The following is a 14,121-nucleotide window of genomic DNA, read 5'->3' as shown; positions in this document are numbered from 1 at the left end:
GTGCAGAAGTTAATGGGTGAAACACGAAAGGTGAGAATAAATGACTTTAATGGTGTTTCTAGTCCTTGGATCTATAAATTTTTTTTTCAGTCCCACAGTGAGGCAAAGTTATGTATTAATGACAGATGGGATGTGGGAGAAAGGATTATGGGTTCCATTCCTTTTCCACTGACTTGTGTACATTGATCCATGTATCTCAGTAATCTTCTCTGTAAAACATTTAAATTTTAAATAGTAATATGTTACTACGGTTGCCCACCTTACCAAGGCAATAGGTAGTAAGGTTTCCTCACATCCTTTGAACTCTGAATGAAATGCATACTACAGACGTTGGACCAGGTTTTCAAAGGTACCAAACACTGAAAGCCAAAAAAGATGTAAGCTTTCAACCTCTCTGAAAATCAGATGCTGAAATTATTATAATCAAGTTTTCAAGGGATTAATACAAACACTACTGAGGAGGAATAATAAATTGGAATTATGAGCTATATTTTGACAGTGTTCTTATTAGAGTTGTGAAGGAGGCTTCTCTGCCTGCCTTCCTTGAAGCCTGGTAACAGCCAAACAAACAAAAACCTTCAGTTTGTCTCAAAGGATGTTCCATTTAAAAAAATCTTTATTTGGCATATTAAGTAGGTGAGTCAAAAAATGTAGACTTTGTTACAGCAAAGCGAGAGCAATTAAATTAAATGCGCCTCAAGAAGAAAGCACTCCTCTAGATCAACAGGGCAATAAGAGCTTGTTGATCTCCATCCTGGTGCATTTCTAAACACTTTTTGAAGTACAGAAGGCAGAACACTCAACACTTCGGCTTTGTCACAGCTGACAGCCTGTCAGTTTTAATGAAAATGCTTTCTGTTTAGAAGATGACAGAAATTACATGCATTTCCCATTTTATTTTTTTGTCATCTTTTCTGTCTTGCATTTTTTCAGTAGAAGGGAGGATTGGTTATTAAAGCATTACATAAGTATGCAAAATTTATTAAGAAGAGAGGAAAAGGAAAAGATTTAGCCCTGCAATTATACACAATGTGTGTTGGTGAGAAATGTATACTGTGGGTAACGTCTGATGTGTGGCAATAACTATTTGCTTTTACTTATCTTTAAAGTGGGTGAGGCAAAAATCTCTAGATGATCCTTTAAGTGAAGGTTTTATTATATAATTGCCTGAGTAATTTCCAACAGGAAGATGATCTAAGCAGTCTTAGATAGCTCAAATATGTTCATAACTTCTCTAGAAAATATAGCAAGATAACACTGAACAATTTATTGGCTCTGCACAGCTTTCACAAACCCCTTTTATTATGTGGCAGGCTTTTAATAACTGTACCCACTATCATTGACCCAGATGTATAATTGCACCTGAGGAAACTTGCTTCCAGGACTGAGAAGGGAAGGCTTCACTTGCAAATACAAGTCAGTACTATGGGGTCTGGGAAGAGCCCACAAACGTACACATCTTATTTAACCTGGCAGTAGCTGTTCCCCATGTTTTCCCAGTTCCGATTCCACAGGAAGCTTTAGCAGCAGTAACATGTACAAGGTAGAAATCCTGAGGAAGTGAGCTTTCAGCAGTTTTAAGGAAAGCTCTGAATTTGATCTAACTTAATTTCTGTGAAAGTTGATTCATGCTTACCCTAATAAAAGAGGCACATTTAATTATTAACAATGGCCTGTATAGACCGTGTCTCAAAATTGTGCAGAGAATCTGAAAATAGTGAGAGCTTTAGAGAAGCATAGAGGAAAGAATTAATTGTTAAACTTCGGATGTGTTTGTGTGATCTTAAACTTCTGCATACTGGTAGTCTCCATAGGTGAGACTCTGTAAAAATGGGATTATCTATTTAGCAGAGGTGAAATTGGATCCCAGAAAAAGAAAGCTATGTGAAGCCATTGTACAAGGAGCACATTTCTGCCTCTTAGGTGTTTAGGTTCCACTTGCTTGACACAAATGCGGAGCATGTGTGGATTTACTGGAGCACCATTTTATGTGTTCATGATCCTGTGATGTGATGGCAGCTGAGCAGCCTCTTCACTGACATCTACCCCAGCACAGTTTGGTAACAGAATTACATCCCAGCTTGAAAAATATGATCTAAGTCTCGATCAGGCTGCAGAGGACATGTCTGCATGGTATGCGCAGCACTGGTTCAGCAGCCAGGCATCCCTGCCAGCTGAGTAGCATTGCTGTGGGCAAGCACACGTCTGAACTGGCTGTGCTGTCTGAAGTACAGAGCTGGTTAATGCTCACGCAGCTGGAAACAGAAGCAAGAAGAGATTGCCTTTGCTGCTTACCATCATTAACCCCAAGTAAAGTCCTTAAATGTGATTCCCATCTCCTGAAGCTGTCATTTTACACTGTCTACAGACTAAGAGAAACAACGGTGCTTTAATTACCTATAGTCCTTATAACATATTTCTTGGCAAAGATAGATTTGCTTTATGAATGTTGCAGTAGTGCAGAATCTGCATGTGACACAGACGTCAAACAGCCCATGGTTTTCACACCACAATTCTAAACACCCTTCTCACCTAGAGTTAGGGGTAAAGGTAAATGTTGTTAAAGGGTACAGATGTGGAGTAGCTATATGTGATGAGGAGACAGCGGAATGGGACAAGTGTTTATGTCTGAGTAATTGGGGACTGTGAAAGGGAAATGAAGAAATACTCAGCATAGGATGTTACATTATATCTAGAAGTCACAGTGTGAGAATCATCAACAACAAAAAGTGTTCTGTGACCAACAGGAAGCAGTGCTCTTGTGTGAATCATTATGAGCCTGCCTCCCTAAGAGGTGGTGGGATTCCTCTTGCTGTGGCTTTGGAGCTAGGCTATAAGACTGACAGCAGGTAAAGAACAATCTTGTGATTGTTCCTGGGGTTCACTAAGTGACTGCTGGCGCACTTGCAGGCTATGCTTTCTGGTTGCTATTAGGTAGCTGTTAGCTGACTGGTATTTGTAGAAAACCTCATTAGCATGTTTGGTGAAGCCAAGGTATTTTGTGACTAGTAAATAAATAACTTAGTAATGGAGAAGCTAGGTAAAACACATTCTGTTGGTTTAACTTCTTCTTATTAACTGTCTATATAATTTCCTCCAAACATTACAACTAACCTGTTAAAAGTATAAGATGCGATATAGCTTTTCTTTTTTCGTGCAACCTTTTCAATACCATATTTCGGACACCTAGCTGTGACACTGAAATATTACCTTTTCAGGTGCTTTTCCTACTGCACTCATCAGTAAGTTTGTTTAGAACTAACTTGTGTTGAAACACAAGCTTCCTGTATGCAAGCAATTAATTTTTCAGAGGCATATGAAGTCAGTATGGCCTCTGTGTAAGAATGAACCTCCCTCTCCTGTAACCCCCTCCCCCCAGCCTGGAATATAGTGTTGCTCACTGCTGAGGAGAGTGCTCTTGCCATCCAGTCCTCCCTCCTCCTTCACACCTTCCCTTGCCTAGCTCTTCTCCTTCAGTAGCAGGCAAGTGGCTCAACATCTTCTGTGCCTCGGTTCTGGAGATTTATTTTGTTAATTTAGTTCTTTGTAATGGCACATGGTATTTGAACAAACAAGGCACTTGAGAAGGATATGTGCAGTGTGGTTTATGCTTTTCCAAAGGTCTAACTGCTTTCATGCTTGTGCATTGACTTTCAGGAGAACAGTATCAGCCAAGATAAGTCACCAGTGTGGTTATTTTATAATTAAGTACGTATACAAGGATGAGAGAGGTGGGCTTATGTTGTTTTATTCAATAGTCTCTGTTCTAACACTTGGTCCTGTCCTGTGACATTAAATGGTTGTTAAGGGGTTGGGTTTTTTTTCCATTTGGTTTAGATCATGGTTTAAAGGAGATTGCCCTCTGTAATGTTACGGTTTCCTTTCTGTCTTTTCTCTGCTGGACGGGTTTCCCACCAATACATTTATGAGCAAGCACCCTGACTACACTTAATTATTAAAAAGTCATTGCTCAAATAGACCTCTGAAGAAAAAGAAATATTCTTTACTGCATATTACTTAGTATTATTTCATAATGGGTTTCATCTTTGTTTATTCTCTTCCCTAATTTTGAAGCCACGTATATTTTATAATACATAGGTACAGGCATGGACATCGTAAGACCTACCAGTTACTACAGAAAACATAGCAGATATAAAAAAGAAAAGATATTTTCTGCAGTGTAAAAGTTTTAGAAAAGCATGCATAGCTTAGACTGCAGTATTTTTAAAATGGAAAGAGTGGTCAGGTGAGGCCCAAGTCTGCAATGCATTCTAACCACATTGCTTCCATTTATCGTAATATGGGAAAAGCTTTAGAGTAAACATGTACCATGTAGATGTTAGCTCATGTCCTTGCTTTTAGAACATGCATTTACAACACAACAGAGGCATTTGTGCAGGTGTCAAATGATCAAAACTGCACCTGTGTACATATGTACCATTACATTTTCCAGATATTCTTGAGTTAGTAACAAAAAATACATGTTTGAAGAGAATTTCAACTATATTATTTTCAGTGTAAATGAACACTAGGAGAAATGCTGACCATGAGCCTGTCAGTCTTGTTCAGTTTTAGGGGGCAGTCACTTCAATGGACTTCATTTTCTTCCAGAAATCAACTTGTCTGTGTAGAATTAAAAATAAAAGAAAATAACCTTTGGATTTTAAATATCACATTCTGTGCTGTTTATTTAAATGCTTCTTTTAGACACAGTCTGTCTACCTGCTTCCATTGTACTTCCCTAATCACAGACTGCAATATGATTTGAAAAAAACCCTAAACCTCCATAGCAGATCAGGTAATGTATTAACTCATCTTCTGCTAGTGGCTTGGCTGTGGAAGCATTGAGCTGCAGAGAGCTCAGCCTGTCCTGATGAGGCCTGGAGTGCATTAAGCCACTGGGAACGTGGACAGGGTAGGGTGAGACTGTTGCTGACACTCGTGCTGTCCAGCTTGCAGCTAGCGCGGGTGTGTACAGCTTCACTGGGGTCAGCAGGGTAGGCGACATCAGCAAAGCTGGTTTTGCTGTCCTTTTTTTCCCATCACACCTGAAGCAGGCTGTGGAGCAGGGCTGTGCAGTATGTGGCTTTTATGGCTGGCATCCTTTAGCAAATACATTCCATATTCTTGGGGTAAAAAGTTTCTCCTTTTGTGAGTTTCTCTTGCTTTCACTGATCCCTTTAGTTTTACTTTTTATGATCTTTTTTCCCCTCAATTTTCTGGTGTACCTGGACAACAACTGCAATTTTGGCTAATATTGTTTAATTATGCATGCCATCCCAGATTGTCTTTCTAACACATACAGCTCTGCTGGTGAATTGCCATCATATTAATATTGAAATAAACTGGATTAAATTCCACTTTGGTTCTTTACTGTGTTTTATTTCAGATGTCTCTTGGATGTTTGTTGATTGTGATACAGACAGTGGCAAGTTTCTTTCCTTCTTTCCTCACATTTTCCTTACAGATTCCTACCTTTTTTTTTACAAGAAGTGCACATGCATTAATATCTTTATATGCATTTGCAGTGAGTACTTAGTAAACTTACAACTGGCAGCTTCTACAGTCTGGCAAAAAATCCTTCAGGACCCTCCAGCCTGTGTCATCCATCCCTCAGTGTGAGCAAGCGGAGCACAGTACCAACCTGCAGATATTTTAAACACTGCAAATTCTTGTGTCTTTCAGGACCTAGATTTCTCATCACATCCACGGGAGCCTTGTATATTTTAGACGTACAGAATGAAGATGGACTGTACAACTACCGATGTATCACAAGGCACAGATACACTGGAGAAACACGACAAAGCAACAGCGCAAGACTTTTTGTATCAGGTGCTCCTTTATGTATCATGTTAAGTATTGTATATGCCTCTCTTTAGTGTGCTAAGCTGGCAAGGCAGGTTCCTGTGCACATATGCACTAACCACCAAGTCATCTATCAAATGGAAGATAGAATTGGTTAGCTGCTGCTGCAAAATAAAATATCCCATTCTAAAATCCCCCCCTTTTTTTTTTTCCTCCTGTTTTTCCCATTAGATACTCCCAGAGAGTCTGTAGGGTACACTGGCATTTCATACAGCAATTTTTAGTAGGTTTAGAATACTTTATAAAAGGACTGCGGATGGGATTCATCCCATTAAAAGTAGACTTGAGCAATGAAATTATCTAGTCAGCTTCCTTTTGTAACCAAAGGAGAGGAACTCTTCTAGTATTAGTGTATCTGACCTATTTCAGCTGCCCACTTTGGAGTGAGATTAGTTGCCCCATGGTGCCTGTTTCTCTCTGTTAACCAGATCAGGAGCTCAGCACATTTAGCTCAGCTGTAGGTATTTCCACTGCAGGAGTCGCTGGTTAGCTGAAGTGAGTTTCAGCCTTCCTTTTCATTCATCACATTCCTTCCCTGGGGAAAACAGTGTATTCCCCTGCTTCCAGGAGTGATCTCCAGCCAGAAGGGTATGTGACCTGTTCCAGTCCACACAGGGTGCTGCAAGCAGATAGGACGGTTAGCTGGTGCCTTGTCCATGGGCTAAGAGTCCCCAGGCAAAATGGCCTTGTGCAGCAGGTAGGGAAATGAGAAGGTGGATGGGGTATTTTAACTTTTCCTTGTAATTGAAAATTATCTCCTGACTGGTGTGTGTGTGTGATGGACTGTTGGGTTCTCACACACACACACACACTCCAAACACTTAGGACTGTCAGTATAGTGCTGTTCCAATCCCACCTTCTCCCCACTTTGTCTCAGTGAGAGGAGGTGCCAGTTGTGGGTGAGATGAGGAGGAGCAGACCCCAGGCCTGGGTTTGGGACTTGCTCTCAAATATCTCTCTGTATAGGATTAGCTCTTCTCCTTCTCCCCTGCCTCTCCTTCATTTGCTGGGTGCCTGTAACCGCACCTTGTGTTTGCATGTGAGCAAATCTGCAGTTGTATTCCCACATCCATAGAGTTCACCAAGACTGTGTCTGAGACTCTTCTTTCTGCTTCTATCCTTGCCTTACAGAAGACATGCCCACCATCCCACTGAAAGCCCCACAGAGCTTTTTCTCCTTTTCACTGTTACTGAGTTGTCCTAAAGTTCCTAACCCTAAAGATCAGTCAAGGTATGGTAACCTTCACAATCTAACAGTTGGTGGAGTCATTCTCATTTTGACCTTGTCATCTTGTATTTTGCTCTTTTTGTCAGAGAAAAAAAATAAATCTACTGATTAGGTCTCAGCTTTCCACCTTCTGTTTGAGAGCCCTAAGAGAGACAGAGGTGGGCATAAAGTTTTGCATTGGTAATATACTTCTTGCCCTCCCTCAAAACAGTAATTGCTGAAGGATTCTGGAGCCCTCTGAACACACAAGCCAGTACTTAAATATACTGATGATAGAAAAATAGTGTGATTGTTCAGGTTAGAATCACTTACCGGTCAGATCCAGGAGTTTCTTCCTTTGGTATGTGTCCCCTGTGAGTAAAACTCTTGCTTCTGCTTTTCCCAGCCAGATAAAGAAGTAGTTTTCCTGCACAATAATCTTCCTGCTTTGGTTTTACAAGGATAGGCAGGGTTCTGTCCTTCTAGCTGGCTCCATAATATGGTCTGCTTCCGTATGAAATCATGCTAAGGCTGAGCCAGTGGTAACATAAATAAAATCAGACTTGTATCTTGGTTACCACAGGGAAATTTCTAGTTATTTCACTGAACAAAAGGGGGAAAATGAAAGCTCTGTCTTTTTTGTAATTCAGGACAAGCGCCCTAAAAGATGTGCTCTGTCTGGAGTTCCCTTCTCTATTCTCCTCCACTGACCAAATCAAAATAGGAAGTTTAACCTGTGTGCAGTAGGTAATAGCTGGCTTTTTTAAATTCCGTGGGGGTAATTCTTTATCACAACTATAGTGGGCTCTGATTTCCAGTCCTGTTAGTCCAATGAACAAGTGCAGCAATCATGGTCAGAGTTTGTCTCTTTATATTTGTCTGTAATGTTTTCTTTCTTCTTTACTGGAATTTGTATTTTCAAATAGCGAGTCCTTCAAGAACTAAGACCAGAGAATCCCTGAACATAGTTATGAAAGGTCTGCTTGATTGAGACATACAATTTTGCCTGCCTTTCTTTACATGCATAAATATTCCTTGCTTATTTGAGAATGCAATTGTGGTGGATATCGATCGTAGCTTCTCAACCACATTTTTAATAGAAGTTAAGTTTCATTATTGTTTGAAAGAGTGAGAAAAGTAATGTATATATAATAGCAAATAGACACGTGAATAATTAGTATGCCTATGACCAAAGCTAAGTTTCAAACATCATTTGGAGTAAGAACATTTCCTTGAAAACATGTGGCCTTTCTAGGTAAAACTAAACCCAAGACCATTAACGTGCTATAGAATATGCCTTTAATACCCATTATACTTTTCCAAAAATAATTTTGTCCAGCCATGAATCCCAGATACCAAAATCTTTACTGTTTTTTAATTCCCACCCTCTAAAAAAATACTTGTGATTTTGAAAGCATAATGAGTTTCTTGATCTGTCATTCAAAGATCCAAAGCAGAATATTTTAGAACAGTACTTTGCCTCAATTTTTCCAGCATTGTCCTTGCTAGAAGTCATTTGCAGCTGATTGATAAAGCACAGTAAAATAATTATTCAAAAGAGTCCATACCACATATTGGAATTCGGTTATGTTACTTTGCTATTTGCCTCATTGCAGGTGATTGTAAATGAAGCCTGGGATTTCTTTTGTCTTTTTTTTTTTTTTTTTTAATGCTGGAATATACACAATGTAGGAGCTTTAAGTAGGAGTCCATTCCAGGGACATCCTAAAGAGATGTTTTTACCATCCATTTTAAGTACAGAGTGCAAGAAAGCAGGTCACTGGAATAATATTTTGCACATCCCTGAATATATTTTAAATACCTCCCTTTTAAGAACCAGCTCAAGGCTTCTCAGTGTGAATCCCAGGTTAGCTGTTCTGTGGATGGGACTCCAGGCTGGGCTGCCCCTGCCAAGGGTCAGTTTGAGACGGGAAAAAGTTAAGCAAAGTCGAGCAGAGAGGAACTTCTGCTCAAGTTCAGCAAATGCAAGTGTGAGGTGCTGCACCAGGAAGGAATAACCCCACACACCAGTACAGGCTGGGGGTTGACCTGCTGGAAGGCAGCTCGGCAAAGAAGGACCTGGGAGTTCTGGTGGACAGTGGGTTGCCCATGAGCCAGCGGTGGGCCCTTGGGGCCAAGAAGGCCAGTGGGATCCTGGGGTGCATCAGGAGGAGCATGGCCAGCCGGTTGAGGGAGGTGATCCTGCCCCTCTGCTCTGCCCTGGTGAGGCCCCATCTGGAGTGCTGTGTCCAGCGCTGGGCTCCCCAGTTCAAGAGCGACAGGGAACTGCTGGAGAGGGTCCAGGGGAGGGCTATGACAATGATGAGGGGACTGGAGCATCTCCCTTATGAGGAAAGGCTGAGGGAGCTGGGCCTGTTCAGCCTGGAGAAGACTAAGAGGGGATCTTATCAATGTCTACAAATATCTTAAGGGCAAGTGTCAAGGGATGGGGCCAGGCTCTTTTCAGTGGTGCCCAGCAACAGGACGAGGGACTGTAAATGGGCACAAACTGAAACACAGGAGGTTGCATCTGGATATGAGGAAAAACTTCTTTACTCTGAGGGTGATGGAGCACTGGCACAGGCTGCCCAGAGAGGCTGCGGGGTCTCCTCTGGAGACATCCTAAACCCACTTGGACATGATCCTGTGCAGCCTGCTGTAGGTGAACCTGCTTTACCAGGGGGTTGTATTAGATGATCTCCAGAGGTCCCTTCCAGCCCTGACCATTATGTGATTCTGTGAAATGAACCTGGGTTAGAGGACACAGGCAGTGGCGTGCTGCTCTTGAAGAGCGAGAAATGGTAGCTGCAAAAGGGGACTGTGCCTCCCCTGGCATCTGCTGCTGTAGTTGCCAGCTCCTGGGCTACCCAAGCTTCTGCATAGGCATGGGAGCAGGAGGGCAGCAGCTGCTTTGCTGTCACTACCAGCTTGTTGTCTGAGGTGGCTTTGCACTTTGCCTGGGCCCAGCATTGAAGCATATGTAGTTCTCTGCAGCAAACTAGGAGGATGTTGGAGTGTGATATTTATTAATCTCTTTTCCTTACCATTACTTTCATTCCTCCCCTGCTGGCCCGCATCCTGTTTCTAAGTCCATGCAGTACTTTGTACTTTTATACTTGAAGGTTTGCAAATGGGGCCACGTATACCCTTCATAAAGTCTTGTGAAGTTAAAAGTGTATGGAGAAGATATGAAACTACTGTGAGTTTTGAGTAGGAATGCACAGACAATGCCTTTAAAAGTCAGTTCTTTTATTATTTAATTATTACTTTCAGTTGAAGAAATTGATTTCTTGTACCTGTAACCTTCCTAAGAGGCAAAGCTGTAATTTCTTGCACACTTACATTTTTACTGAGTTAATTCCTCAGGCTGAACAAAAGAATCTATGCACTGAAAGCATAGATGCCTGATGACCCAAAAGGTTAGAAAGGAGCTGGATAATCAATTATTCAAATGAACATTGGTCTTCCCAATAACATCCTGGAAAATTGTACTTTCACTAAGCCAGACATAAACAGCACGGCAAGCTCAAAAATATAACCTATTTTGATACCAAATATGGACCTTGAGGCTACAGATGCATGCATAAAAAAATTGTTTACTACTGGCTGACACATTTCTAATGAGACAGACAGTAAGTTGCTGTAAACTGAATGTATTTTTGCCTTCAGTGGCTCAACTTTTTGCTGGCACATAGAGAGCAGCAAAACCTCTGTAGTCATCTTTCATTGAACTTGACATTTAGAGTTTTACCTAGATATTTAGATAAAATTTACTCAGCCTGTTTATTTACCATCATAGTTCTAGTTTCTAGATTTATAGTATAACTTACATAGTGCCTCTAGCTATTTGCTCTCAAGTGTGCCCTCCCAGGTGTGACTGCAGTTCATGAAGATATATCTAAGCTAGTTTTGAACTAACTAGCTCAGGTGCTGATTTCACTATTGCTTGAGTAGTTTGAATTCAGCATGAACTGCTCCTTTAATCTTTCCAGCTTCTAACAGCAACCTGCTGCAGCTGCCCTGTGAGCAGTACCTGAGCTAGCTAAGTCAAGTTTTGACACTTGAAAATGTCAAAATGGCTGCAATTACACCTACACCCAAGCAACAATGATGTAGATATACCCTAAAAGAGACCAGTGTGTCAGATAGAAGTTGTTGATCAGCGTGTGGAGTTTCTTTGTGAGACAAGTCTTGGCAAAGTGGATGCATCTGATGAGAAAATACTTAAATGAGTATTTGTTGATTTATTGTTCAGTATTTGTGTTGCAATAGCTCCAGGGTAGGCTTCCATCATGCTGCACAAAACTACATCAAATCAACCCCCTCCTCCAAAAGTTTTCGAACCTAAAAAGTAGAAGTCACAAACAGATTACTCTTTCTGGTGGGGTACATGCACCTCTGATGAAGGTATTCTGTCAGAGTTCTGTGAGATACATAAATATATGTGAGGTTCTACACAAGTGTGTTGGTCTGAGAGCTGTTTTTCTAAGTAAGTTGAGCACAGAAAGTTGCAGTATTGAGCTGTAAGGTGGACTTGTCACATTAAATCCTTTTTCCAGGGAAGAAGAAAAGGCTTGTCTGTCAGTTAGACTGGAGATAGAAATCCCTGTATCTTTGCACATTTCTCTCCTGACAAGGGAATAAATCACTCCTTTAATTCAAAATCTTAAAACCACTGAGAAACACGGAGAATGTGTTGGCTTCATTCTAGTCGAGTAGTGCAGGAATAACTAATAATTGTTAAGGCAACACATTCCTGGCTCACCAATCCTTTGATAAGGAACATGAAAGATGAGCAGAGAAATGGTTGCCACCTGGAAAAAATCCATTGAGAGGATTTCCAAGTAGTCATGAGATGCTTCAGTAGTACATGCTGCTGGATCCCAGCCACCACTACGGAGATATTACAGACTGATGGCTGGGTCAAAGCAGCAAACAGCAGTACATAAAACACTGGGCTAGTGAGTCAAGAAATGCAGAAGGGAAAATATTAGCATATTGCTTATTGAATGAAATAATTTTAATGCTTCCATTGAAAACTGCTGTTTGTTCTTTCAGATCCAGCGAATTCAGCTCCATCTATTCTAGATGGTTTTGACCACCGTAAAGCCATGGCAGGACAGCGAGTGGAGCTGCCTTGCAAAGCATCAGGGCACCCCGCACCAAAGTATCGTTGGCTGAAGGACAACATTCCCTGGGAGCCTGATAACAGGTTTCGTCAGACGGTTACAGGTCTGCTGATTGAGAACACGCGTCCCTCGGACTCAGGCAACTATGTCTGCGAGGTGTGGAACAACTATGGGACTGCTGAGATGATAGGACGACTGTATGTAAAACGTAAGTCCTGGAGTGAGTGAAGATCTCAGGCCACTTGTCTGGGTGTTTGCATCAGGGAAGATGATGCCTTGTCTTGCTGTACCTTCTGTTTTGTTACTTTATCTTAGCAATGCTTAAACTTCTCAAAGTTGGGGAACAACAGAAGGTAGGCTCTGTGGAGATGAGTTAGTTGGACAACTGAGCAATCAGAAGTGCAAATAGATGCAATTTCTAATGCAGCTACATAATTTATCACATGGAGGATACGTAATTTAGAAGCTTGAATTGGATGCTTAAAAAGAAATTGCAAATGTTGTCATGAATAAAGCTGCCAAACTCTCATTGCCATGACTCATGCTGTTCAGTAATATTGAATACTCATACCTCTCCTCAGCTGAGTATTCATGTGTGAATATTCTGAATGTTTCACAGATTCTAGAGAGATAATTATTGCTCAGAAGCATTGCACTGGAAAAGTGTTATTCTTATATTGTTAAAATAAATAAATAAATATCTTTCCTGGAATAGAAGTAATGCTTTGTGAACTAACATTCCCCACCTATACAGCATGACTAGCAAACTGAAAAGGGAGAAGTTTGCAAGCAGTATAGGCCGTAAAAATGTCTTCCCAAATAATCATACATAATGTATTTGGTCAAAGTAAAACGGAGATGAAAGATCAGTAATTCATGAATTGTTAACAGAGGAGCTTTACATCTAAATGTATTCTTAAAATTAGTTTAATTCAGTTTGCCTTGTATGTTACAAAGTCAAAACTTCCAGAGACATGATGTAATCGTGTTGCTAGTGATACCAAGAGTATCCCCAGTGCCCGATGATAGTTTTACTTACTCAGTGGTCAAACAGCCAGCAGATATCTTCTGGATCAGGTTGGCCGGGAAGCAATAGTTGGGCAAAGGCATTTCACCTTGCTCTGCAATGGAGGATGTGGTTTACTTTCTTGCATCATCATGGCTCTGAGATGTTAGTGGTGCACTTGAGCATGTCTGTTTTGTTTCATATGTCATTGACAGTTTTGAGCCTTTGTGGTCTTTTGCATAGGAAACAGATACTCAGTGACTTGTAACATGCATATGAGCACAGATTAACTGTTGCTCTGGGCCACTGTAGAGGAAAGGTCTGTTACAGATGTGTCTGTGATCCAAAATGACTAAGGCCACTGAACTGTGTGGGTTTTTTCCAGCCGTCTGTTTCCATTGGGCCACTAAAGATTTATTCCAGCCTGTGTGTTATAAAATGTTCAGTAAAGTGAATGAGGTAGCTGAGGAAATTATCATAAGTGTGTGTATACATGTGTTTGTATGCATGTATAAAAACTGGTAAAAAAATAAATAGAACGGTATGTATTTAGTATCAAAGATGATACCAGTGGTGATAGTAGTCAAACCAGTATATGCAAAGCATGAGATGAGGTCTACAATCAGTAATGCTGATAACTGTTAGGTGTCAGGATAAAGATTTTTTCCCTTGCGTTTACATTTATGACTTTTCTTCAGCATGGTTAATCTCTTTTTTTAAGATATAAAACTTCAGTACCTATGCCCTACTGTTTCTTAAGGCTGACTTGAAAATACTGTAGTCCTCCCATATTGAAACAGAAAATCTTGTGGGCCCACATGCAAAAACACTTCTGTGAGGACTGATCTGATGGATACCTATGGATGTATCTATGTTAACATTTTAGCATGAATCTTCCACCCTTAAAAGCAAAT

General features: G+C 40.8%; 1 protein-coding gene across 3 annotated transcripts in view; it reads left to right on the top strand.

Moving 5' to 3' along the window:
* DSCAM (DS cell adhesion molecule) overlaps positions 1–14,121 on the top strand; it is a 470,648-nt gene that overhangs the window by 279,495 nt on the left and 177,032 nt on the right. For all 3 annotated transcript variants that reach the window (XM_055702437.1, XM_055702438.1, XM_055702439.1), the window contains exons 4-5: positions 5,686–5,832; positions 12,131–12,409. In XM_055702437.1, coding sequence (XP_055558412.1) covers positions 5,686–5,832; positions 12,131–12,409 — 426 coding nt within the window. The remainder of the gene's footprint in view (positions 1–5,685; positions 5,833–12,130; positions 12,410–14,121) is intronic.

This window comes from Falco cherrug, chromosome 2 (assembly GCF_023634085.1).
Source record: "Falco cherrug isolate bFalChe1 chromosome 2, bFalChe1.pri, whole genome shotgun sequence".
In the NCBI taxonomy this organism is placed as follows: domain Eukaryota; kingdom Metazoa; phylum Chordata; class Aves; order Falconiformes; family Falconidae; genus Falco; species Falco cherrug.
Note: the sequence above shows the minus strand (reverse complement) of the source record. Positions and strands in the feature narration are given on the sequence as shown.